This window comes from Lycorma delicatula, chromosome 5, assembly GCF_047948215.1.
Source record: "Lycorma delicatula isolate Av1 chromosome 5, ASM4794821v1, whole genome shotgun sequence".
Lineage (NCBI taxonomy): Eukaryota > Metazoa > Arthropoda > Insecta > Hemiptera > Fulgoridae > Lycorma > Lycorma delicatula.
The window spans coordinates 147,572,291-147,597,117 of record NC_134459.1 but is presented as its reverse complement, the minus strand read 5'-3'; the positions used below and the strand labels follow the sequence as shown (position 1 = coordinate 147,597,117).

General features: G+C 30.8%; 1 protein-coding gene across 3 annotated transcripts in view; it reads left to right on the top strand.

The window, feature by feature from the left end:
* The window catches only part of LOC142325472 (FHF complex subunit HOOK interacting protein 2A-like), a 70,848-nt gene that overhangs the window by 25,493 nt on the left and 20,528 nt on the right, over nt 1–24,827 (top strand). For 2 of the 3 annotated variants that reach the window (XM_075367282.1, XM_075367281.1), the window contains 7 exons: nt 1,624–1,839; nt 5,432–5,557; nt 5,716–6,090; nt 12,375–12,568; nt 14,965–15,058; nt 15,777–15,939; nt 21,424–21,563. In XM_075367282.1, the coding sequence (XP_075223397.1) occupies nt 1,624–1,839; nt 5,432–5,557; nt 5,716–6,090; nt 12,375–12,568; nt 14,965–15,058; nt 15,777–15,939; nt 21,424–21,563 (1,308 nt within the window). Of the gene's footprint in view, nt 1–1,623; nt 1,840–4,152; nt 4,324–5,431; nt 5,558–5,715; nt 6,091–12,374; nt 12,569–14,964; nt 15,059–15,776; nt 15,940–21,423; nt 21,564–24,827 lie in introns of those variants that run through there. The other variant, XM_075367283.1, reaches the window with a different exon arrangement.

Genomic DNA, 24,827 nt, shown 5'->3' with positions numbered 1-24,827 from the left:
TATTAAGAGCAAGGTGGCAAGGTGATTGGACGGCTACCGTTGATAATAAACTCCGTCAGATTAAAGATTCTGTGTTACCATGGGACTCTTCATACAGAAAACCCCGGCATGAGGAAGTAGTTCTCTGTCGATTGCGGATAGGACACACGAGTACCTGTTTACCAGAGGACAACCACCTCTATGCGCACGATGCAACTGCCGCGTGACTGTGCGCCACATACTCGTGGACTGCATATGTTATGCAGCATTGCGTCGTAAATTTAAACTACCCAGAAACATCCGTGGTATCTTGTGTAATGATAAAGAGGTTTTAAACCGGATGTTTCTGTTTTTGCATAGTATAGGGTTAATACAAAAAATTTAATTACTCTAGTCCGATGTATTGTTTTTGTTATCCGAGTAGTGAGCCTTTTACACTCCCTATCGGAATTTTGTTTTATATATATATATATTCATATTTTGTTGTTTTTTTTTCATGTTTTTAAATTCGTCTGTGATATTAGTTGTAAGTTTTATCTCCTTTTTAGTTTTAAGTTTTATTTAGTTTTAATATGATAGTTTTTAACATAGTTTTAAGTTACATGTTAGTGTTTTTGTTATCCGAGAATGGGCCTTTTACACCCATTCCGGATTTTGCTTCCTGTGATAGTAGTTTTAAGTTTTTTTTACTTTTACTTTTATTTATTTATTTATTTTCCGGGCGATGATAACGACCAATCGTTTTTCGCCCTAAAAAAAAAAAAAAAAAAATTCTTTTATTTTTTATTGTGTTTGTTTTTATCTTTGTGTTTTGTTTTTCTGCATACAATAGAGAATAGCTCCATAATTAAAACACCTTAGGAGATGTGTGTCTCATATTTAATAATCCACAGAGTTGATATTTTGAAGCACAGTAATGCTTGGCTACACACATTGCATGCAAACACCAAGTCTCTTTTGAAGTTGAAATTTGAACCTATTCTACACCCTCCATACTCAGCAGATTTGGTGCCCTGTGATTTTCAGTTCCTTCCACAATTAAATTGGGATTTTAAGAGTATTCATTTCACTTTATATGATGAGCTGAAAGATACAGTGAGATGTGTATCAAAGAATGAATGCAAGCATTCTTCATTGATGGAAATGAGAAAACTGGTTCACCATCGGTGAAATGTATAGTTGTAAATGATGACTGGGGGAAAATAAATGTAAGTTTTTATTGAAATAAATTGTACTTTTTTCTATGTTTTTTCATTTGACTATCTTTTCATTTCCAAGTTATGAGTGACTGTGTATTACATTTCAGTCACCCCTTGTAACAGTAAAAGCGATCATAATTTGAATAGAATACAGTCAAAGGAATGACAAATATACAAACATACCAAGAAGGCGTAGCCAGTGGGAAAAATTCTGTTATCCACAGAAATGTGGGTGTAGTAGTAAATATACTTTTATTAGTAAATAACATTCTTTTTCTTGTACATGTTCAAATATCATTTTCATTTTAGTGTTTTCCATTCTTCATTTTATTCTGAATAATTTGTTCTACAATAATGTAAACTTATAATAAATACACATATTTTTTTTTGCTTCTGCCAACCAGTGAACTTTTAATTTATGGGTTTGTAACGTTGTATGTTATAGATATTACAAAAGGAAGATGATGAGAATAAAGGTGAAAAAATGGGACCGTGTGTTGAATATTTATTGCAACACAATATGCTCGACTTGCTAGCAACTTTGGCTGCTACAGATGAACCTCCAGGAATGAAACAACATGTGTTACAATTTGTTACACGTGTCATTACTCAGTTGCGTATACCAGTACTCGCCCATTGCTCTGTTTTTCCTTCTTTACAGGTATGTGTAATTTTATTTTGTTGATTGAACACAGTGAAAGATATAATTTGATAAATTTTCTATTATTGCTAACTTTCTGGCCATGATGTTTAATATGTGGAAATGTTGTAATTAGTAACTAATTAAATAGATGACAGTAACAAGTAACATCCAGCTGTACTGAGTTATTATTTACTTAGTGCTGGAATTAGTGGGTAATACTACTTGATATGAACATTATTCTTATTTATCAGTGTTTATGAGATGAGTTTGCATCTTCACCTGTATATCTTATGTTGCCCTTCATTAGGTAAATCCTTAGTAGGTATTTTTAAAAGGGCAGAATGTGTAACTTATTACTTAGCTAATTTCCATCTATTCCTAGTCTCCATCTGTCATAAAAAATCAAAAAAGCCATATTAAAATGAAATGCAAAAATCAAATTATTTTCATACAAATTAAAGTATACGTACACAAAGTATGCGCATACAAATCAAAGTATTTTGTGTGGATAATTTATAGAAAAACTTACAAAAGCTTGTTTGTAAAAATAGCTAATTGCTTTCTATTAACTTTTTTTTTATATATATTGTTTTTGGTAAAAGAAATAGCAACTAGTTTGCACTGATTTTTGAAATAATTTCAGTCCAAAATAAATATTGTGCTTATTTAATTTATCTATAAAGTGCAATACATCTTTTAAATATTGAAATAAATGTTATTTTATAAATGTACTAGGATGGTGTGTAATTTATTCAGCCCTTTGAGGATGACTTGATTATTTATTAATTTTAATTTATGTAAACAACTTGAAAAAATGTTTTTTTTTTATTATACAAGAAAGGGAATTTGACTTAGTTTGTCACTTGTAAAACACATTATTTTATTGTTATGGAATATCGTTAATTAACGTGATCATTATGTTTAAATCGTGTAATTTTAAAATTAATATATTAATTTATAATAGCATTATTAATAAAATTATTTTAAAATCTGGTGTTAAAATGAAGCTAACCTAATTTTAAGATTTTATTTTACTGATCGAGTTTGCCATGTTAGTAGTAATCAAATGTGTTATAGTAGTTTATGTGTATACAACTATACATTTATGTCGGAATATAAGTAAACATGTTTTATTTGACTTTCAAAGTGTTCCCTCACTAGATTATTGTTTTTCTTATAATATGTTTTTAATGTTAATGTTTTTTAATATTCAAAATGAGTAGTGAATATTGTACACCTGTTGAAATTGGAACTGGTACTGATCAATGTAAAATCTGATGGCAATTTATGTAATGATAACCAAGTATTGATTATGATGGCATACAGATACCAACCAACTTATGATGCTGATGGCACATTACTGTTAAGGGAAAATTCAAGAATGTTGATAATACTAGCATCAGTGATAGGAAGATAACTCTACATTCACCAAAATGTAGACCTATGATTAGACCCAGGGATTTTGATAAATGTAGGCAAGTTTTAAGTAATCATTCTGATATGGATAATAAATCAAGTAATGATGATGAATATGAAAATGTTAAAATGAAATTGAAAGTACATTGATCATGATATTTCTTTTGTTTTAATACCTGAACCTGAAAATTGTCCTTCAGTTGACTCCATACTGATTGTATATTTTAACTTTTTTACTGATACATTACTTACTAAAATTATTTGTAAAAGAAACTAACAGATTGTTAAAATACTGCTGCTTCTAAAGGACAAAATATATTTCCGTTTCTACTGGTTTTAATTCTTGGATATCAGTTACTGTCAATAAAATGCTTTCTTTTATTATTGTATTCCTAAACATGAACTTCATAAAAAACAATTAAATCTTACTTATCCACTGCATTTTCACAAAGTAAATCCTGGTTCTGTAAAATGTGTGTTCATGCATTATTTCAATTAATTCTTACATTTTTTGATATTGTAAATGTATTACATTACCACAACCCAATGAAGCTAGATATTATTTGTGACAGAAGTTTCAACCCTTACTGGATTGTGCTAATAACACTTCAAAAAATCTGTATATTCCACATCAAAAAATTTCAATGGATGAGTCTTTTTGGCACAAAGGGCCACTCACTGTTGATACTAATGTACTAAACACAAATCACAGATGGAGCATCAAACTCTGGTGCTCTGTAATTCAGTTTTAAAGTATTCCATTAATTATATTTGCTACAAAGGGTCTAGAGCCAATGAAATAAAGAAAATGGCCTTCCAATTTATGTAGTTAAAAAATTGTTATCTTCTATAATTTGCTAAATAAGGAATATGATTTGTTTTCTGATAATTCCTTTTTTAGTCTTCCATTACAGATGTTTTATGCTCAGGGAAAACATTTTACTGGAACAATAAGAAGAAATATGAAAGGTTTACCAGAAGAATAACAGCTTCCTACAGGCATCAAGATTTCCTATTAAAAAAAATTATTTTTGTTTGCTATGGCATAAGTCTGCAAATATGTATAGTAGGACCACTCAAAAAGAAGTATGCTAACTGTATTTATTTTTTTTAGTAAATTAGTACTTTTTTTATTGCAAATATTTAAACATAAACTGTTAAAAATATTCCTTTCAGTGAAGGAACAAATTGCTTCATTGTATACTGGTTTGTAACAATTGAGGAGAAAAATGCTAGTTTACCCTATTGCTAAAAATTATTAATATCAGAATATTGCAACTTTTGGAATTTTTATTAAATTGTTCTTTTTATAATTATTAAATTTCTATACTGTTAACTTAACTCACCAGTAATAGTGCTGTAGGTGTTATAGTTATTAATGCCACGTTAATTTAATATTAAATTTTGGATTGCAAATACCAGATTTTTTCCTAGTTTTATTTTATTAGAAAAAGCTGCCCATGTGATATAAGGACATAAACAAAATGTGTTTTTGTTTTTATTAATGCATAGAATTTAAACTTTCTGGAACTCAAAATTTGCTTGACTTTAAACAATTTAGAATTTGAAAACCCATCTTTGAGTTCCCAGTCACTAATCTCAGGATATTTTTTGTAGAGATTATTTATCTGGTTGATTTTAAGTTTCTTTGTCGTATGGAGTTTCATTTTTAAACAAAACAGGAAAATTAATGAAAGAAAAACAACTTTCCACCAATTTTAACTTAATTATTTATTTATTATTTGGTTATTGCTTAAAATAATAATGTTGGAAAAATCAGTTTTTTATTAGATATAATATTTAAACTTCATTTTGATATAGTGTAGTTTAAATTTCATAAAAAACAAATTAAAATACTCACACTCTAAATACATGAAAATATGCTTCTATAAGATCCTTTCTGTTTTTCGATTTGTAGTTCTTTTTCCTACCTCCTCTGATGAAAGAACTGTTTGAATTTATTTATTTTTTGTTACAAACAGTTTATGTTATATGTAATAAATTAATAAAGTCCCTTTAAAATAATTATGCCAAGAATAATTAAATACATGCACAAATGGTTTCTTTGTGCTTGTAAAAGTGTAAACTTTCTTTTTTCATTAGAATTTGATATTTTTTGTTTGCAGTAAATAATATCTTATTCATTGTACATTTACCTTAACTGACTGGTTTACTAAATAATGTACTGTTTCAGAGACTTGTTAAAACATGTGATGGTAACCAGCATATGCCAACAGAAAATGATGAAGTACACTTTTTATTTATTTTAAGCGCACTTCTTAGAAAACAACCACAATTAATTCATATGTTAGATTCACAGGTAAGAATAATGTGTTTTAGTTTTTAGTATAATTAAACTAACTTAAATTTTTGATGTTATGAAAAGATTATTCTGTCATATGAAATTGTTCTAAATAATAAAAAAATCTATGAACGTATTTAATAAAGCATTCCTAATTTTCAGTTATTTATTTACAGGCCTCTCCAAGCACACCATTTGATAGAAGAAGTAGTATTAGCAGTGAAGCAAGTAGTCACCTTTCGATAGGATCTGTATTCCAATCACCATTTACTCAAAATGGGTTTGATAATCAACAATTACTGTCAGAATGCTCGACACCACCTCCTAATAATCCCCTCTTCCGTCCTTATGTATTAAGCTCTCATTCAAGGGAACCAAAATTTGTCCCTGTACCAAATTCTAAAGAATCCCAAAGTACTAGTTCTGTAGATGAAGGTTGTGATGTTTTTGAAGATGGTGATATCGGAAGAATGTCTGAAACTGATGAAGAAAAAATTGCTAATAGTGAATACATTATATTAGATGCTCTTCTTAGTTATATGGATTCGGCTGTAAGTATTTTGTTTTATACATTTGTAATACTTTGTTCTAATATTAATAAAACTAGTAGAACTGTCTCAGCACCAATATTTTTTTTTATTGAAGAATATTTCCATTTATCTTTTAAATATTAAATAAAATTAAAAATCGAATTCGTGAATATGTCCAGAGATCTGAATCAGGAATATTCCTGGGAATGAATTTATTGAAAATCTTCTTTCTATATATATATATAAATTATTTTTCTAAAATCGATCCTTTTGGGTTGATCAAATTAATATAATATTTAAAATTTATTGTTTGTTTATCCCGTATGTGTTCCTGTACTATTCATCTGATTGCAATGAAACCTGGTGAGTTGTGCGCACGCCCACAAAGTTTTCTGAATTAGTTTTGACTCGCTAGGTGGCGCTGGGGTCGAGATATTTAGAAAAATTATATTTATGGTTCGATATGGCTCATTCAGAATATTTATTAATTAAGTGAAAAGAAATATTTTTGCAAAAAATGTACCCACTAGGTGGGCTGGGATTGAGAGATATTTTGAAAAATTGTATTTATGGTCTGATTTGGCTCATATTCAGAATTTATATTTGTTACGTGAAAATAAATATTTTTGCAAAAACTATTCCAGCTAGGTGGCACTGGTGTCGAGATATTTACGAAACAAACAAATATACAAACCGGTTTTTTTTCTTCTATATATATATATATATATATATATATAAAAAGGCAATATTTGTATGTCTGCTATAAACTAAAAAACTACTGAACCAATTTATGCGCGGGTTTTTTGCAAAATGGTCTGCGTTTTCCAGAGAAATTTAAAGCTATTGAAATCCTCGTTCTGACCAGTAGAAAGAAAATTAGGGGTTTTTGGTTTGACTACTGAGTTTAGAGAGTAGTTTAAATTAAATCTGACAGGTAGTGCTGTTTTGACAGATTTCTTTACAATCTTACTTTATTTTGTGAATCTTACTTTATTTTATTTTGTGAAGTTCCGTAATGTTCAGTTTTTTAATGTTTTATCAGTTGTGTTCATTTATATATATATATATATATAGTACATATATATATATATATATATGTACTCAAATCTAGCAATAGCGAAGCATTGTTGGGTCTGCTAATATTCCCTAAAAAATGAATCCCCAGAAAAAGATTGGGAATTTTTTAGGTAATTTTATTAGCCTAGATGCACATTGATAATGATTTCAATAAATTTACTTAAACCATGTACATGTTTGTACGTCTTTCACTTGATATTCAGATCCTACCTACCCACACATAAGGAATATGGCCCCTGACCATCAAACCCCTCTAGACAAAAGAATTGACAATAAAAGTGAAGATGCACTTAATTGAAAATAAGATGGATTGTTATTTTGAGCCATTCATAAAACAATAGTAACCAATCCAGCTACCACCATCTCATTAGGTATACATGTAAATAAATCTTATTGTCCAAATTGTAAAGTGGTGAGTACATACAAGTTCATAATTTTATTTCGCCATGATCACATTGCAATCCAATTATGAAATTTTTACCACATTTACAACACATTAGGAAGAAGAAAAAAATTTTTTTCAAATTTAAAAAAATACACTTGTATATATTCAAGGTCAAATAATGTTTTTGTGACCTTGAAATATTAATATCAAAACACCTTTCCAAGTGACATATAATATGAAAGCCTATTCCAAGAGCTTTAAAAAGGCACCAAAATGAGCTCTCTATAAGAAAAGGTTATTCTTTTGTAATTACCCAAACCTTGGTTTTTGCCATTTTTTACGGGGTCCTACACAGAAACTGAGTGTCTGAAAAAAAAAATTTTTTTCCATCACTTCATGGGTAGAGCCAAACCTGTACATTTTATTTGAATTACTGTATATGAATCTGAGAAGTGCATTTATTTTCGTTGATTTGATGTGGAATGACCCTGTAAGACGATTATTTACACTTCTCTTATTGTAGCTGATATCTAGTTTTAACTAGACAGATAAATGTATTAACAAGCTGAGTATTATCTCCCATAGTAGGACTAATTCCAGTAAAACGACCTTTAGTGAAATGATTTGTTTTTGTCAACTTGACTAGTTGTTAATCATTCCTAAAAATGATTTAGTCATTCTCAGGAATTACACAAACATCCTATACCTCACTAGAGGATTAGAGACAGTAAGGACAGAATGGGTTTCTTATTACATTCTTCACTGAATTAAATATATTGATGCATATCACTATGCCAAGTCCATCAGAGTGCAGGTTTATTCAGCTCTGTAAGATATATTTTCATTTTGTTTCCCACAGTTGTAATAAATATCATTACTGTTGGGGATAAAACTCTGTTACTAGTCATTATCTTCATATACAGCCATTTTTACATCTTAATCATTTGAATGTCAAAAAGTTAGTGCAGAACACCATATTATTGTATTTATTTCTGTTGTAAAATATTATATTTTGATAAGTTTAAACAGATAAATATAGAATTGGTGCTTACCCAGATTTATTGGTCAATAAAATTTAAACAAAGAGCTTGTTGTACTTTACAGGATCATTTTTGAATAATATTTTGAGTAATGATAATATTTTAATTTCAAATCATGATCTGTGAGAGAATACATGCATTTCACAAGTGAATTAGAACTAGTAAAAGTAAACGTAGAACTAGGTTTGAGGTTTGTGCTTCTGCGAACTCAGTTAGCTAGTTCAGAGGGCAGTGATGTAGGACATTCAAGATTTTGAATGAAAAGGATTTACGGACAAGGCCTACAGGCGTTGTCCGTAAATCCTTTTACCTTTGCTGTAGCAAAGCTGAGTTTGAAAATCACCGATGTAAATGTCTACCAAGACATACATCAGTGGCATCCCAACGAGGCCTGGCTTGTGAGATGTAAAAAGTTAGAGGGCAAAAGACAACTCCTGTTAAAGCCCATCAGGGCTAGGAACGGGGAGGGTGGTGTGGCAACTGGAAACGTCAGAAGGCAGGTGTCTTTCCCTATGGGATTGGGATGTCAACTCATCTTTCCCAATTGGGGATTGAATTTCCGTACCATGCAGATTCTTTATAAAGGTGTCTATGAGGTCATAAGTTGTACGCTGTGCCCATCAGGACTTATCGTATGCAATTCCAGAGGTATAGGGATGTTTTATTACGAACCCAGCATCTTCTATTGTTAGCTGTTTTTGGGAGCTACAGAACGATTCCACAATAGACAGTCTCTTTAATCGCCGGCACAATATCCACAGATACCCTAGCTACGGAGCATAGCAAGTGGCATGTTTCCAAGAAGGAAGGTCTTCTCCCAGGGCGTATGCAAGAAATTGAAGATGAAGGTTTTGATTCTTGTCAAATTAGGTGGAATGAATCTTTTACTGGTCAGTATATGCATGGTATACACCCAGATGTTAGAGGTTTGCAAGCAATTAAGTGGGTTTCCCCCATTCAGAATATAACAATTTCTGTTAGGACACAGTGGCTTTAGGGACAGATTGGATAGATTTGATTTGGTTGATTTGAGCCTTTGTCCAGATTGTATAGTTGATTGATGACACTGTGGACCATGTCCTCCTATGTTTGTCTCCGGTACGAGGCTGAATGTGTACCAGAGTTGTTAGGGAACTTGAGAGAGTTAATTCCTTACTGGATCTGAGGGTCAATTGAAAGAACTGCAGAGAGTGGTCCATTCTTGCTGGCTTCCTCCGTTTCCTCACACAGCGTAGGACAACGGGATACTGCTCTAAGCAGAACAGTATCCCAAGTGGCTAGGGTTCTGCCTGGACAGTTAATTGGCGAGAGGTAGACGCATTGGCAGCGAGCCTCGGTTAATTTTTTACATAATTGGGAAAGTCAAGTAGCAGAGCCGTTGTTGGCAATGGGGGACTGCACTGCTGAGGGCATGGTAGTCCATGCAGCCATAAGATGTAGTAGCACTGTTTTGCCAACAGTGATCTCAGAATGTGATAAAGTAAATTTCACTCGGGATTCTGTAATGGAGCCGATTGGGAGAAGGAGGTCTGTCCTCAACTCCCTGGTGGATCAGACCAGAGTCCGTAGTAGTTGTAATAAATTTACGAGGTTCAAACTTGATCATTTGCGATCAGCTAAGGGAATTAGATTCAAATTACCATTGTTGCAATCTACACTTTCCGTGGTATGCTTTATTGCTCATTTAAAATCATTCAATTCTGAAGTATGAGACATTTACAGTCACTTATAATAAGTGACTTATACAGTCACTTATAACAGTCAGTCTTACTGACTGTTGACAGTCACTTATTATAAGTGACAGTCAAACAAGTGTGAGCTAGGCACGGGGTTTGTGCTTCCATGAACTTGATTAGCCAGTTCAGAGGGCAACGATGTAGGACAAAAAAGAGGTGTCCAAAAGAAACCTACAGCGAAGGCAAAGGCTGAGTCAACAGTTCACTGAATGTTTACCGAGGCATTTACATTGGTGGGATCCCAACTGAGTCCTGGCTGATGACTGAGAGATGTAATCAGTTAGAGGATCAAAAAGATGAATTCTGTTAAAGCCCATCGGGGGGGGGATATGGCGCATCGTTACAAGGTGGGTGTCTTCCGCTACGGGGTTTGAGATGTCAACTCAGCTTCTTGGTAGTCATGTAAGGTGTGTTTGGAATCCCAGAACACTGTCTAGAGATTTTTTTTTATAGAGGATTGTGTTTTGAATATTTTTTATTGTGGTGAAACATAGTTCCACTATTCCATGCTTTGATGTTCTTTTGGGTTGTAATTATACACCCAAGTTTTGTTTCCCATCACATTCAGTACTGAAAAGAATCTCCATGATGACAATGTTTCAGAAGCTTTTCACAACATTCCTTTTGTTATTTATTCTTTTCTGCGAGTTTGTGTGGCACCCACCATAAACAGATTTTGTATATCCCAGTTGTGCAACAATGTGTTTTACTTGTTTTTCAGTATGCCTACCTATGGTTGGTGATACATTGTTGTGTGATGGGACAGCCATTTTGAATCAATTCATCTTCCTCCTTTTAATGCTTCTCATTAGTCATAGAATTTGGTCGACCACTGCAAAGTTCATCCTCAGTATTGCCCTATCAGATTCTGATTTACGAAATTTTATTGCTACACATTATTTCATTCAACAGTTTTATCACCACAAGCTGTTACACAGTGATGAAAGTCACTAGCATTCACTTTTTCTGCCATTAAAAATACAATCATTGACTTTGTTTTAGGAATGTTGATAGTATTAGACATACTCGATTCCATAACAACAGCAACTGATGATGAAAATAGCATGGGTCACCTAGTTTTGAAATGATAGTAATAGGGAAATGAAAGTACAAGATGGCAGCATCTGTCGCTTTTTGTGACATTTTATTCTACCATTATGTCAGTGTACATTACATTTCAGCTGCACTTTGTAGTAGTATATTTACAGATAAAATTGCAACTGTAAATGATTGCTAAGAAATATTTTATTTTCATGCTAACTTACAAACATACAAATTTAAAACAGAAAGGACCATTTTTTTACGTAGTAATGGTTTTTTTTTTATTTATCATCATTATCTTCATTTCTGTCTTATTTGAAAATATTATGCATGAAGGACAACTTATTTTAACAAAACTTGAAGAATCATTGAAATGCACGTATTTAATGTCTAGAGTATTGTAGACTATTTATTACTTGAAATATTTATTAATGGCCAGCTGCTCTTGACAAAAATTTAATTTTTGGCATTTACTCATTCAGTGTGCATATTTAAAAAAAATTCTTTTTAATTATTTTAACAATGATATTTCTAGAAATTTAAATAAAAGCAAAAAGTTACACACACCTTCCCCAAAAACCTTTATTTGAAATTTCAGACAGGAAACATCAGATAAGGGTTCCCAGTCTTGTGCAATTCAGTTTTAAATTTATACATTGTAAATGAATTTTAGTTTATTTTTTTAGTTTAATTAAAGAAGATTATGGTATTTTAAACAGCTTTTTTCACAAATTTTATTAATGCAGTTTTTAACTTTTAAAAAGATACATTTACTTGTTATTTATTTTATTACAGTTTTCATTTTAAAAATGTTAAAATTAATTAAGCTAATAAATGGTAAAAAAAAGTAGATGGTAGTGTAATAAAATGAAAAACTTAACACTGAACGTAATAATTTACAATTACATAATTGTAATTAATTTAATTAATTTAAATCTTTTTTTTACAATTTAAGTTTAATGTTAGTATTGAGTTAAATTACAACAATTCTAGGTATTATTAATATATTTCCATTTTTTGTTGCAGGATTCAAGAGTAAGAGTAAAAGCATGTCAAGGTATAATGCTTTTAGTGTCATTACCAGATGCTAAATTAGCTAATTGTCTTCTAGAAAATTCACAATTGTGTTTGACAGTCGTATCAAAGCTTTGTTCTCTTTATGCAGATATTCCTGGTGTAACTGATCCTAATCAAATTGATGAACTTCATGTTAGCTGGGGGTAAATTAGTATTCTGTTTAGTTACTATGTTTATTCAAGTAAGAATATAGTTACATTTTACTAAATTTGATTATCCATATTACGAATATTCAATAGTTCATGGATTTAATGTGTTGATGGATTAGTACTGATTTAGAATCATCTTGGCTAGATTATGCCAGATTAATATTGGAATTACAGCTTGTTATGAAGAGTAATAAAAAAAAAAATCCCTTTTGGCATGCCAGAAGGCAGAGGTAGATTTTACTGGTTATAAGTAGAGGATAAAAAAATGTCCACCTTAAAGTTAAGAAAAACTTCAAATTTACTCCATATAACAATGGTTGCATGTGAAAAAAAAGTTTCACATGTTTAGAATACAACAAGCCCATCTTCTTATAATTCCAGCAGCATTTTGGCCATCCCTTGCCATAAGGGTTGGTCATATCAAAAATTGTTTCAGAAAAAGGTTTTAGGTAATGTTTAGTAGACTAACGACCACTTTAAACCAATTCAATACTGTGCCTATTAAGGGAGGTAAGATTTTTTTTGTCTTCGAAACCCCATTTTCCATCCCCTGGGCCAATTGGTGATATCAAAAAACATAAATAAGTTTTAGGCCCTTATCCAAAGAATAGTAGGATCTTTAAATGAATTTGATACTTAAAACAGTTGTAGCAATATTTTGTTTATTCAAAAAAGCCCCCCCCCCCCCATTCACACCCCTATGATCTGATTTTGCCCATTAACAAACTCATCCAAAATTTTGGGTCATTTATGTACTAATTCGAAAGTGATTGGCAGAAAATTACAGCAGTTATCGTGTCCCCAAGAAAGTGGAATATATAGATTAATTTTTTTTTTGGTATATATAAACTAATAAATGTATATATAAACTTTTGAATTGACTATGGTTTTAGGATCTAGGGGATGTAAAATGCAAAGATAAGTCAACATTTTCTGGAAGTCCAATCATGATACTCATTACAATAGGTAGATTTCTTATGAAATCTACCAAAAAATGGCTATGTGGATTATTTTAAATATTACTACTTTCAGAAAGTTATTTTTACAGAACATAAAATTATATTTTGAAAATTTATATATGTACAGATGTATTCCTCTCATTAAAATAATGAAAAAATTTCATATAAACATAAGTCTAGAAATGCTTTGTTAGCGAGTTACGGCTAGCAAAAGATTTCGCTCGGAATTCAGCTCCCCCGATGAAATCTTTTACTGAAATTTTTAGGACGTTAATTGAGGGATAAAATTAATGGTTTTTGACTTGAAAAATTGAATAAAATGGATTCCAGAACTGCATCTCCAGCAGTTTTCCTGATATCCCAAGTAAAACTGAAATATTTGTTGTCTGAAAACCGTTTTTTTTTAGTTTGCAGTAACTTTGTTATGCCACTAATAAATTGCATAAAATTTACAGTTTTAGGAAATGAGGGTTTCCTCGCCCAATACCCTGTATTTTTTTGTTATGTATAAATGTTCTAATATTCAGGTTAGTAATCAGCTAAACACTAAAATGTAATGCTTACCAATACAAAACTCTATGTCAGTCTGAAGGGGTAAAAGAATAGGATGAGAACATTGTTTACCTTATCATTCAACACCTTTTTTTTGGCTCAGCTATTACAAATTTGGAGTTCTTAGAACGACAACTTGTGTTTTATAATATTAGGTGTTTATATTTACCAATTAGAAAACATTCCAAAATATTGGTAAGGAAAACATTTACATGTAAGCATATTTAAAAAGTATAATGCTATGAATATATCACCAAATAGAATTATTTGGTGATATTGTGTCTTAAGAGGCAGTTTTTATTATAAAACCTTAACCACATTGTATGAATTCATCTTGCATCATGCTTAAATGACTTGAAGTGTTTCAGGATTATATCATCAGGTTAAAAAAAAGTAAATTAACAAATAGCAGTACACTTGTATCACATCCTCTGCAATCTTGAGTATGTTTTAATATTGTGTGCATTGATAAAATGTCAGTTTTAAACCATTTTACTAATCTTTCATTAGATTAACATTTATCTAAAACTGAAGTAGTAGATATTTATTTTTAATGAAATTTTAATGTTTGTTAATTCAATTTTAATAGTAGTAACTATAAATAATAATTATTATTATTAAAACAAAACATTTTATTAAGACAATATGTATTAGTGTAAAGCTTTTATTATAAATAATATATACAACTTGAAATATCTTTGTCAGCATCCTATTGACAATGACCAAAAAGCTGTCTGCTAATTAGATTTTAAATAACGTATTTTAATAAATGTTCACCTATAGCAAAGAACGTGAATTTTCTGTTAGAAGGAGTATTTTGATTAGGTTTTATTTTTTCTATATTTTATTTATTGAATAACGAAAGATTTTTAATTACAGGTTAGATGTACCCGTGTCATTAGATATAGTTGCTTCTTCTGAAGGTTGTCGAGAGGCTTTTGCATTCTTCACATGGTTTGACTTTTGTGACCAGGTGAGAAGTTTTACTTGAGTCAGCGTCTTTTAAAACAAGGTCTGACTCAAAGTTGCCTTTATAAAATTTATCCAACCTTTCATGTCATTTCACACCATCCACCAAATTTTTTCCTCTTCCTTCTATCCTCATTTTACATTTATAACAGCCTCAGTAGCCTGGCTGTTTTTTTGTGTTTTTGGAAAAATTTTAACTATTAAAAATAGTACAGACCTAATAAAATTATTGTAATATACATTTTTTTTTAATTTTTATATATACATAAATATAATTATAATGTAGTATTAGATGGTTGATTTTTCCAAGTGAGATGTTAAATGTGATCATCTGTTACATATAAATCAATGGATGATTAGTAAGATAAGAGTTGACTATTTATTGGAATACTTATGTAAAGAGTTGCGCAATTATAAATAATACTTAACTAATCAGATGAGAGTACCATTGCTTTGGCAATAACCTGATTAAGGGGGACAAACATTTTTTGTGTCATAAGAATTAAATCAATGTTTAATGTAATGTAATTAATTTTTATTGTATTATAATAGGCTAAACTTTGGTGGTTAAAATCTTGATATAGGGAAATATATTTTATAAAATTTTTATTTTATGCAGCTTTTTTCAAAATCAAATGTGTGCATTAACTGTTTTCTAGAGCAGAAATGAATAGATTAGGTCAAAGTACATTGTGTGTCATAATTTGTATTTTATTATTTAGATTATAAAAGAAGCAGAACCAGGAATTGCTGATGCCTTGGCATCAGCAATACGAACACATTTCTTCCAGGAAATGTTTCCAGTTGAAGATCTTGCTGATGTTTTATCGCTTTCAGTGATTGCAAAATGTTTCAAAATGGTCACTGCATCTGCACTTATGAAAGGTTGGCTTAATATTTTATTTTTTTAAATTAATTTGTCATAAGAATAATCAAGAAGTTATTTAAAATTATTTATCATTTTTATTACAAAAGAATTTTGAATTTTTTTTAAATCAATGTTCATTTTTTAAATGTATTATTTTATGATGGTTTAACTGAATAAATAACCTCAATTTAATGTTTTAAACACGCTCAGCACTAAAGTGTTAATAAAAGTAATAATAGATAATTTAAATAATTCATAAGAAAAGAAACAAAAAATAATTGATATTATTTCTAGATATTTTCGATTTTTGGGCTCTTTTGTTTTTAATAAAAGTCATATTTCTTAAAATTTTCTTCATATTCAATTGATGTTACACACAGATTTTCTCGGAATTAGATTCTCTTTTAAATTTACTGTAAAATTTTATTTGTTTTCTAGCAATTTAATGAAGTTATATGTCAAAACTAAAAAATTGTGTTTTATAATAATTTTCTCAAAACTTACTAGAGATAATTCTGAAACATGTTAATTAAATATTTCAGGGTAAAAGCTGATGGTTTCATCAGATTTACTCCTCTTAATTTAAGCTCTAAGAATTTAGTGTGGCTTCATTTTATCCTTGAGATGAAATAAAGATGAACATTTTTACAAGCTCTAACTCCAAAATGAAACATTTCCTAACCTGTTTTTTTTTATCAGTTACAAACTAAATTTGATATAAAAAGTGTTATTAAATTGTATTATTAAATAATGAAAAATTTTTTTTGTATATTTATTAATAATAAAAAAGTCTTAATAGGGTATTAAAATTATTAGTAGAGAAATCTTTCCATCCTTGGACCATATTTATTCTTGATTCTTAATTTAACTTTAAAAAAAAAAAAAAAATTACACTTATAAACACTTTTTGGGCACATGAAAGATTTATTGTGTTCCTAATGTAACTTTTATCTTGAATTCAAAAATGCAATTAGAATTTTTTTCCATCTCCCACAGTTTTTTTTTTTTAATAACATTTTTGAAAAATTCTTTTGCAGAATTCTATGCATGTTTTTTAGGGTTGACTTGTATACATAAAATAATATTTTAAATGATTTCTAACAGGAAATTGGATACAAACATAACATTTTGAAGGCAATAGCTGTATATGCATAATGATTTATTCATATTTTCAGTGACTGTGTCATATGTGTTGTGTTAATGAATAAATATGCCAATGAAGTGCATAAATTATCCTGATAACTTCTGTTATGTATGAGGGATTCATAACAGAAATCCTGCAAATACCATGACATTGTAGGTTAACTATTACAGGTGTACAAACATATGGTGGGTAATATGACCTTAAAAGTCCATTTCACGCTTAAATTTTTCTATGAACAATCTCATCAATGATGAGAGGGAATGCTTTTACCATTTTACCAGCAAATCTCAGTCATGGAAAATAGGTACCAATAATAAAACCCACAGCTAAAGAACCTGCTAGAGAGACACTAAAGAAGGATGTTCCAGATGCCAAACACAAAAGGAAAATAACAACTAACAGATTTTAGGCAAGTTGAATAATTCCCTGAATGCGTGTAAATTCTTACATTTTTTTTTAAGTTTACCTATGCACACAAAAAACCAGTTGGTGAAGGAGAAAAGCTATTTAAATATCTGAATACATCATGAAAAGTTCTATTAAGATCACATATTTTGTTCCTTATACCAAAAAAAAAGTTAATTTTGTTCCACAGTGTTATTAATATGATAGTGATATTTATTGTAAAGAAGAAGTACTGTTTTTTAATTTATTACAATTGTAATGATCAGCTAGTTAGTTGTATTTACATTTAGTAATGATAATGTATACCTGACTTAATATTTTATAATTGATGAACCCATGAATTAGAAAAATTTATTTTCATCTTTTATGGCCGCATAAAATCACTTTAGTCAGTCCATTGTCCAAGTCTTTTCAAAGATTGTTCGGGTCTTCCAGTCTTCTCAGTACTTTTTCATACATTCCAATGACCAGAAAGGGCATGTTCTTGTGGTCCATGCCCTTTCTGGTGTTGAAAATGTTTGTTTTGTTAGTTTCTTTCCTGTGAGTGTGAAGTGAGTGTTTCTGCTCTTAATTTTTTCATTTAATTTTATCTTGTTAGTGGTGTCTTCTGGTGTGAGGCAAATTTCCTTCACATCCTCTCTTATTTCTCTGATCCATCTGCATCTTGTCTTGGTCTTTGTGAGCCACGATTGTATTGTTACCAGCTGTTTCAGAAGTGTCGTATCTTGCATCCTCATGATGTGCCCAAAGAATCCTAGTGTCCTCTTATGCACGGTATTAGTGATGGGTTCTAACTCTTTTTACACAACTTTGTTATTTACAATGTGTTGATGATACACACTGCCTGTTTTTCTGGTACTTTTTATTGATGCAGGTTCTTCCAGTTCTTTCGATTTCTAGAGTCTGTCAGTCTTTGAGTATTTCCGCTGCATATGTGGCTTCCGGTTTTATGACTGTATCGTAGTATCTTATTTTTGCATTTATTGATAGTTTTTACTATAGGTGTTTTTACTATAGGTGTATGAGGTTAATTTTTGTGCTTTGGCTAGTTTGCTTCTTGTTTGGATTGAGGTTTTTTCATGTAAGTTGTTTGCTATTATTTCTCCATGGTATTAAATTGGGTTACTATTTTGACTTTATTGCTGTTTATGTTTACTTCTTTGAGTTGGTTTTTGGAGTATAATTTTTTTCTATTCGAATGGTATTTTGAGGCCAATTTTATTTGTAATGTTGAAGTTCTAATATCTTCATTTTAGCTTTGTTGTTGTTTGCTAGTAGTGTCAAGTCATCAGCAAAAGCCAGCCTGTTTATTTTGATTTTTTGGCCTATTTTTATTTTTTAGGGGCATTTTTTGAGCTATTCTCTTATTACCATTTCCAGAGCACAGTTGAATAGTAGCAGTGAGAGTCTGTTGCCTTGGTGTAGTCCTATTTTCATCTCACATGGTTCTGAGAGTTTGCCTCTGAATTTCACTTTTGACTTATTGTTTATGAGGGTCACTTTTATCGTGTTTATTTATTTGGGATGTTGTCCAAGGTGTCTTAGAATTTTTAGTAGGAATTTTCTGTGGATGCAGTAGTATGCTTTCTTTAAGTCTGTAAATGTTATCACCATGCCATTGCTTCTCTTTCTGTTAAAATCCATTATTAGCTTGAGGCTCATTATCTGGTCTGAACAGCATCTCCAGGGTCTGAAACCTCCCTGGTTCCTACTGCTACTGATCCTACTGCTTTCTTAAGTTGTAACCTGATCCTGTTCAGGATGATTCTTAAAAGAATTTTGTATGTTGTGTCCAGGAGTGAGATTCTCCTGTAGTTGTTAGTCTTTTTTGTACAGGGGGTGGATGAGGGCTGTCGTACACTGTTCTGGTAGTTCTTTGATCCGGATGTTTACAAGCTGTTGAAGGGCGATTTTTGCTAGTTTTCCTGCATGTTTCCAGATCTCTGCAAAAATCTTATCTTCTCCTGCCACTTTGTAATTCATCATTTCACCCAGTGCTTGGTAGACTTCTATTGCGAGAGGGTGTTTTTATTGGAATGTTGGTGTTGAGGTTTAGGAGTTGTCAGTTCTTCACAATTTAGGATTTTGTTGAAATATTTAGCTAGGATTTCTGCAATGTCTTTATTGTTGTGGGGCAGTTTATGGCTTTCATTGCTCATTAGTAGGGTTGGAGGTTCGTAATTTTGGAATTGTTTTTTGAAGATTTTGTGGTAGTCTCTTGAATGTATTTTGTTGAAATCTTCTATTGATTCCAGTGTGACTGTATAGTTTTTATTTTCTGTAGGGTTCAGGTGGTTTCTTTTCTTTGTTTTACTAGAAAGTTTTTGGAAGGACATTTCTGATTTTTGGAATTGGTGTTATAGCCATCTTCACTGTTTCATTGCATTCATTGTTCCACCATTGATACTTTTTACAGGGTTTTATTGGGGCCATTTCTTCTGCAATTTGCTTAAGGTTGTTGACTAGGTCTTCAATTTTATTCGTTATTGTTATTTTTTCAGTTGCTTTTTGGTAATTTTCATTCTTGATTAGTTGGGTAGGGTCTGTTTCTCTTTTAGTTTTAGGGGGCTTGGTTTTTTTTTTGCTTCCTTTGGGGAGTGAATTTAATATTAATTTTGTCTACATAGTGATCTGTGCCTGTGTCTACGCTTCAGAGGACTTTTACATTGTAGATCTGTTTTGGTGGTGTTTGTCCATAAAGATATGATCTAGTTGCCATTCTCCTTTAGTTAAGTTGAGGTGTTTCCAGGTTTTGAATTCTTTGAGGTTTCCTCCTGAAATATGTAGATTTAGAGATAAGGTTGTTGTTTCTGCAGAGATCTGTGAGTCTGTTCGTTTTCATTTGTTCTCTTTTGGGTAGGCCATTTTCCAATGATGTCGCAGTAGTATCTTCTTTCTCCACCTAGTTGGGCGTTGATCAATTTTTAACATGATTTTTGGGGATGTTATTAATGGTCTAGTCGAATAGGTCCCAAAATGTTTCTGTTCCTTTACGGTCTTTTGGAGATTTGTTTTTATTATTAGTGAAGGCGTGGGAGTTTATTATGGTATAGATTTTTATTAGATGTTTTTAAGGACAGTGTTGAGATTGTTGATGATTGTGACTTGTGAATTCTTATACAAAATTTATTATTTTGAGACTGACCAAAAAGCCTGTTCAAACTGTGGGACTTACTTCGTCATTCTCTTCCCAGGTATATCTTTGTAGAGCCTATATCCTTAACATTCCATGACATCCTGGTCGGTGTTTCTTATTTCCTGCAGTCCCATGATGAGAATTTTGTGTTGGTCCATTAGGTCGGTTATTATTTTTAGTTTACCAGACTACATGAGTGAGTTTATATTGTGTGTGAAAATGTTGGTAATTTGCTTTGTTTTGGTTTTGGATTTTGTATTGTTCTTGTTAATGTGTGCGGTATTAGGACATTCCAGTGCTTCCAATCGCATGTTGTCTTATAAGTAGCAGCCCACCATGAGTGCTGCCTTGTCTGAACTCTGGTTTGTTTGGTTCAGCTAGTGGAGTATTCCTTAAAAGACCTTTCATGGTTGACTGTCAAGGGATCACCTGTGATAGGACTAGGTCCCAAGTTAAAACCCTAGGTGTTATCTAGTGAGGTGATAGGTGGAGTATGACTTGATAATAGATGAAATGAAGTTTTATTTATATACAGTTCACTGCATAATTTTCCTAAACATTAAGCCCATTTGAAAAATTTATCTTATTAATTAAAAATTTCTGTCGATGTGGTGTAGATGATTTTTGTTAATTATTAATTGCAACACATTAGACAACATGTTTAATTTTATATAAAAAAAAAATAGAATAGAAATGTCTTTTTGGGTATGTTTTATTCAAACTAGAAAATGAAGATTTATTGGCGTTTCTTAGATTCCTTTTTTATTCTTTTTTTATTATATCTTAGATTCTACTATATATATTATTTTTTTGTAGAGATGAGTTACTGGGCTGTTGGTGAATCAAGAGAAGCAGACCTTCCTCAAGTTGTTACTTATCCTGTAAGACAGGCTCTCATTGACTGTGCTTTTAATGAAAACAGTCCTATTAGTCTTGAAGCTCTTCGTCTTTTTGAAGTAAGTTTTAATTGTATTTTTAAATTAAAGGAAATTTTAGAAGATTTCTTGTAGTTGCTGTTGAGTTTTTCCAAATAATTGTAATAAATTTGCCTTTGTAGTCCTAAAGTACTGTTTGTAATGTGAGACCATTAAATTAATCAGCTGATGCATTCATCAGCATTAAATTCATTAGCTGATGCTGTTGAATTTAAGTTTCATCTAAATAAAAAAGATTTTCATAGCTAAAATTGTTTAAGTTTTGTACAAATTTGATTTCGGTATCTTTCTGATTTTGAGTCAACTATTTTAAAACCTATGTTGAACTTGCTTTACGGTATTTATCTTATCATGTATGTATAATGGAATGGGCAGTGCCAAACTATCAATCGAACAGCTCAAACTATAAATTTCAGAAATTCGCTAAATTTTTATGCATCGTCTTGCACAATTTAAGTCAAAACTAACACCATTTTTCTGCTATGATGAAAATTAGTGCCACTTGTTTAATTTAAAATTAATTAAAATTTTTATAAAAATTAATTTAAAATTTTTATTTCATTTATAAAAATTTTCATGGTTAATATACTTTTTACTATATTGTTTTAACATCCATATAATTTTTGGCTGATATTACATCTTCAGAAAATAAAAATCATATCACAGCTCACTGTTCTTCTGCTGTACATGTTTCAAGCAAAGCCAAAATGTTGAAATAAATGAAAGAGGTAATATTAATGGAAATTCTTTTTGAACATATTTTCTATGTCAGGATGCTAACTTAAATGCCAGACAGTTTCAATTATTTTATTAATAGTTTGGTGTTGCCATTTGTCTAATTACTAAATGATCCTTGTAAAATGCATATCTTGTAGATGATGGTTTTCACTATAAAGAGACTTTCTCTACTTTGCTACAAAAAATCATTGTTTTCTTAAGAATATTATCTACTTTATTCTATAATTAAAATATTAATTTCTTCCAGTACAGTTGAGCAGTTAGTATTAATTAACATTTAAAGAAAACATTTGTAATACCATTATTTAATTTTGTTCTTAACATTTGATTTAGTTGAAGTATGTTTATATAGTTCCTCTATACTGTTCAAGGTAGATCCTCTTACTAGTATACCACAATATATTTTAATCATTCAAAGACACTGCATTGTTTTTCAAGACAAAGTTAACACTGTATTTTTAAATAACTGACATATAATACTATTGTTTACCTATATTTTACTTATATTTATAAACAAAACTGAAGCTGAAATTAGGAGCTTCAAGAATAAATTCTTCTTATAAAAAAGTTGTTTTAGTGTATAAATGTCATTTTGGGATATTGATTATTTTATTAGAACAATTACACAGAGGTATAAATAAAATTAAAATATTTTATGTAGGAAGAAGGAAAGGAGGGAGAACACTAATGTAATTCATTAACCTTAAATATTATTGATTGAGATTAAACGATGACTCAGCCAAATCCAAACAGCAAGATGTCTGGATTTGTTGATTGTACATACATTCAGTTGTATCAGATAATTTTAGTAGATTGTGTTGCTATTTTTAAGCTGTCCATACAGTGGGGATACCCAAAAAAAAAAAAACAATTATTTTCTGTAGGCAAATGGGTTGCATGATTATATGGTTGGCAGTGCTGTTCTCTCCCACAAGGTACATTTACTAGATTCTTTCCCTACTAAATTGTATTTGCCATTGATGGTTTCATGAGAAACCATCATAGCAAACAGAGTGATTGTTCTCTTAAGCCCCTCCCAAAGTTCTCGACAATCTTGCGATGTCAAACTTTAAGGAGCAATATACCAACAATAAATTTTGTTTCCTGTTAAAGAAAACAGCAGCAGAAACAGTTTAAAAGCTTCAGGAAGCTGTAATCCAAGAATTAAAAAATTTTTCTCCTGTTCAGAAGTGGCCAAATGTCATTTGAAATTGAACCCTGTTCGGGTCACCTCTCAATGTCCAGCTCAGACAAAAATGTTCACCAAAAGTGCATGATGCCATCATGATTGATGATCACAGAACAATCATTGAATGGGAGGAAATATCTGGAATTTCCTAGAGTTCATGCAAAGAATCCTAACTGAAGATTTGAACATGAGACATGTCGTGGTAAAGTTTGTTCCATAGCTGCTTTTCAATGACCAGAGGGAGAACCTCTGAGATTATGCCAGGAATTGAAAGAACAGGCACAAACTCACCGGATTTTTTGTAAAAAGTCATAACCTGAAATGAAAAGCAGTCAGCCAGTGAAAGACAGCTTCATCGCCCAGACCAAAAAAAAAGCACAGAAAGTGAAATCAAATGTGAAGTCCATGATGGTTTCTTTTTTCAACATCCAAGGAGTTGTTTATGTTTAATCTGTTCCCTAGGGCACCACAATGAACCAACATTATTATCTGCAAGTGCTGAAGGATTGCTTGAGGCAGTGGAAAAAAACAACCTGAATTGTGATGATCAGGGGACTGGCTGCTTCATTATGGCAATTCACCTGGCTATAGAGCATTGAAAACCAACCAGTTTTTGATGAAAAACACCCTGACAACAGTTTCTCACCACCCTTACTCACCTAACTTAGCGCTCTGCGATTTATTTCCAAGAATGAAGAAACATAAACGAAAAATGTTTTCAGGATGTAGAAGAGGTTAAGAAAAAGTCACTGGAAACACTTTAGTACAGTTAAGTATAAAAAAATATTTTGAACAGTGGAAAAACCATTGGACAAGTGCATATCATCTAATGGACAGTATTTTGAAGGAAATTGATGTTTTCAAGATGATATCTTAAATTAAAAAAATTTTAATTAATAATTCTCGTTTTTTTTAGGGGGGGGGTGTGATACCGCCTCATATTTTATTTTATGATGCTTAGAAAATATTTGAAGTGAATGATAATGGTTTATTATGATATCAGTGTCCATAAATTACATATGGCTTACAAATTTATACATGAGTTTAGTAATCTCATTACATAATGTGTTTTACGGAAATGCATATTTGTAAATCCTTCCTTTTCTGTGTAGCTATTCAGTTAAAATATAACAACTAAATTAATTTCAAATAAAAATTGACAGAGTCATGCTACTGATATTTTGCACATTTGATATTATGATATTAACTAAACTGATAGAGAGAGAGAGAGAGAGAGAGCGAAGAGGAACTGAAAGACAGACAGTTTATAATGAAAATATCTATCTGTTTTAAGAAACTAGAGATTTTTTATTGTATTCTAAGAAAATCTTATCTTCAATACTATCCAATGATTAACA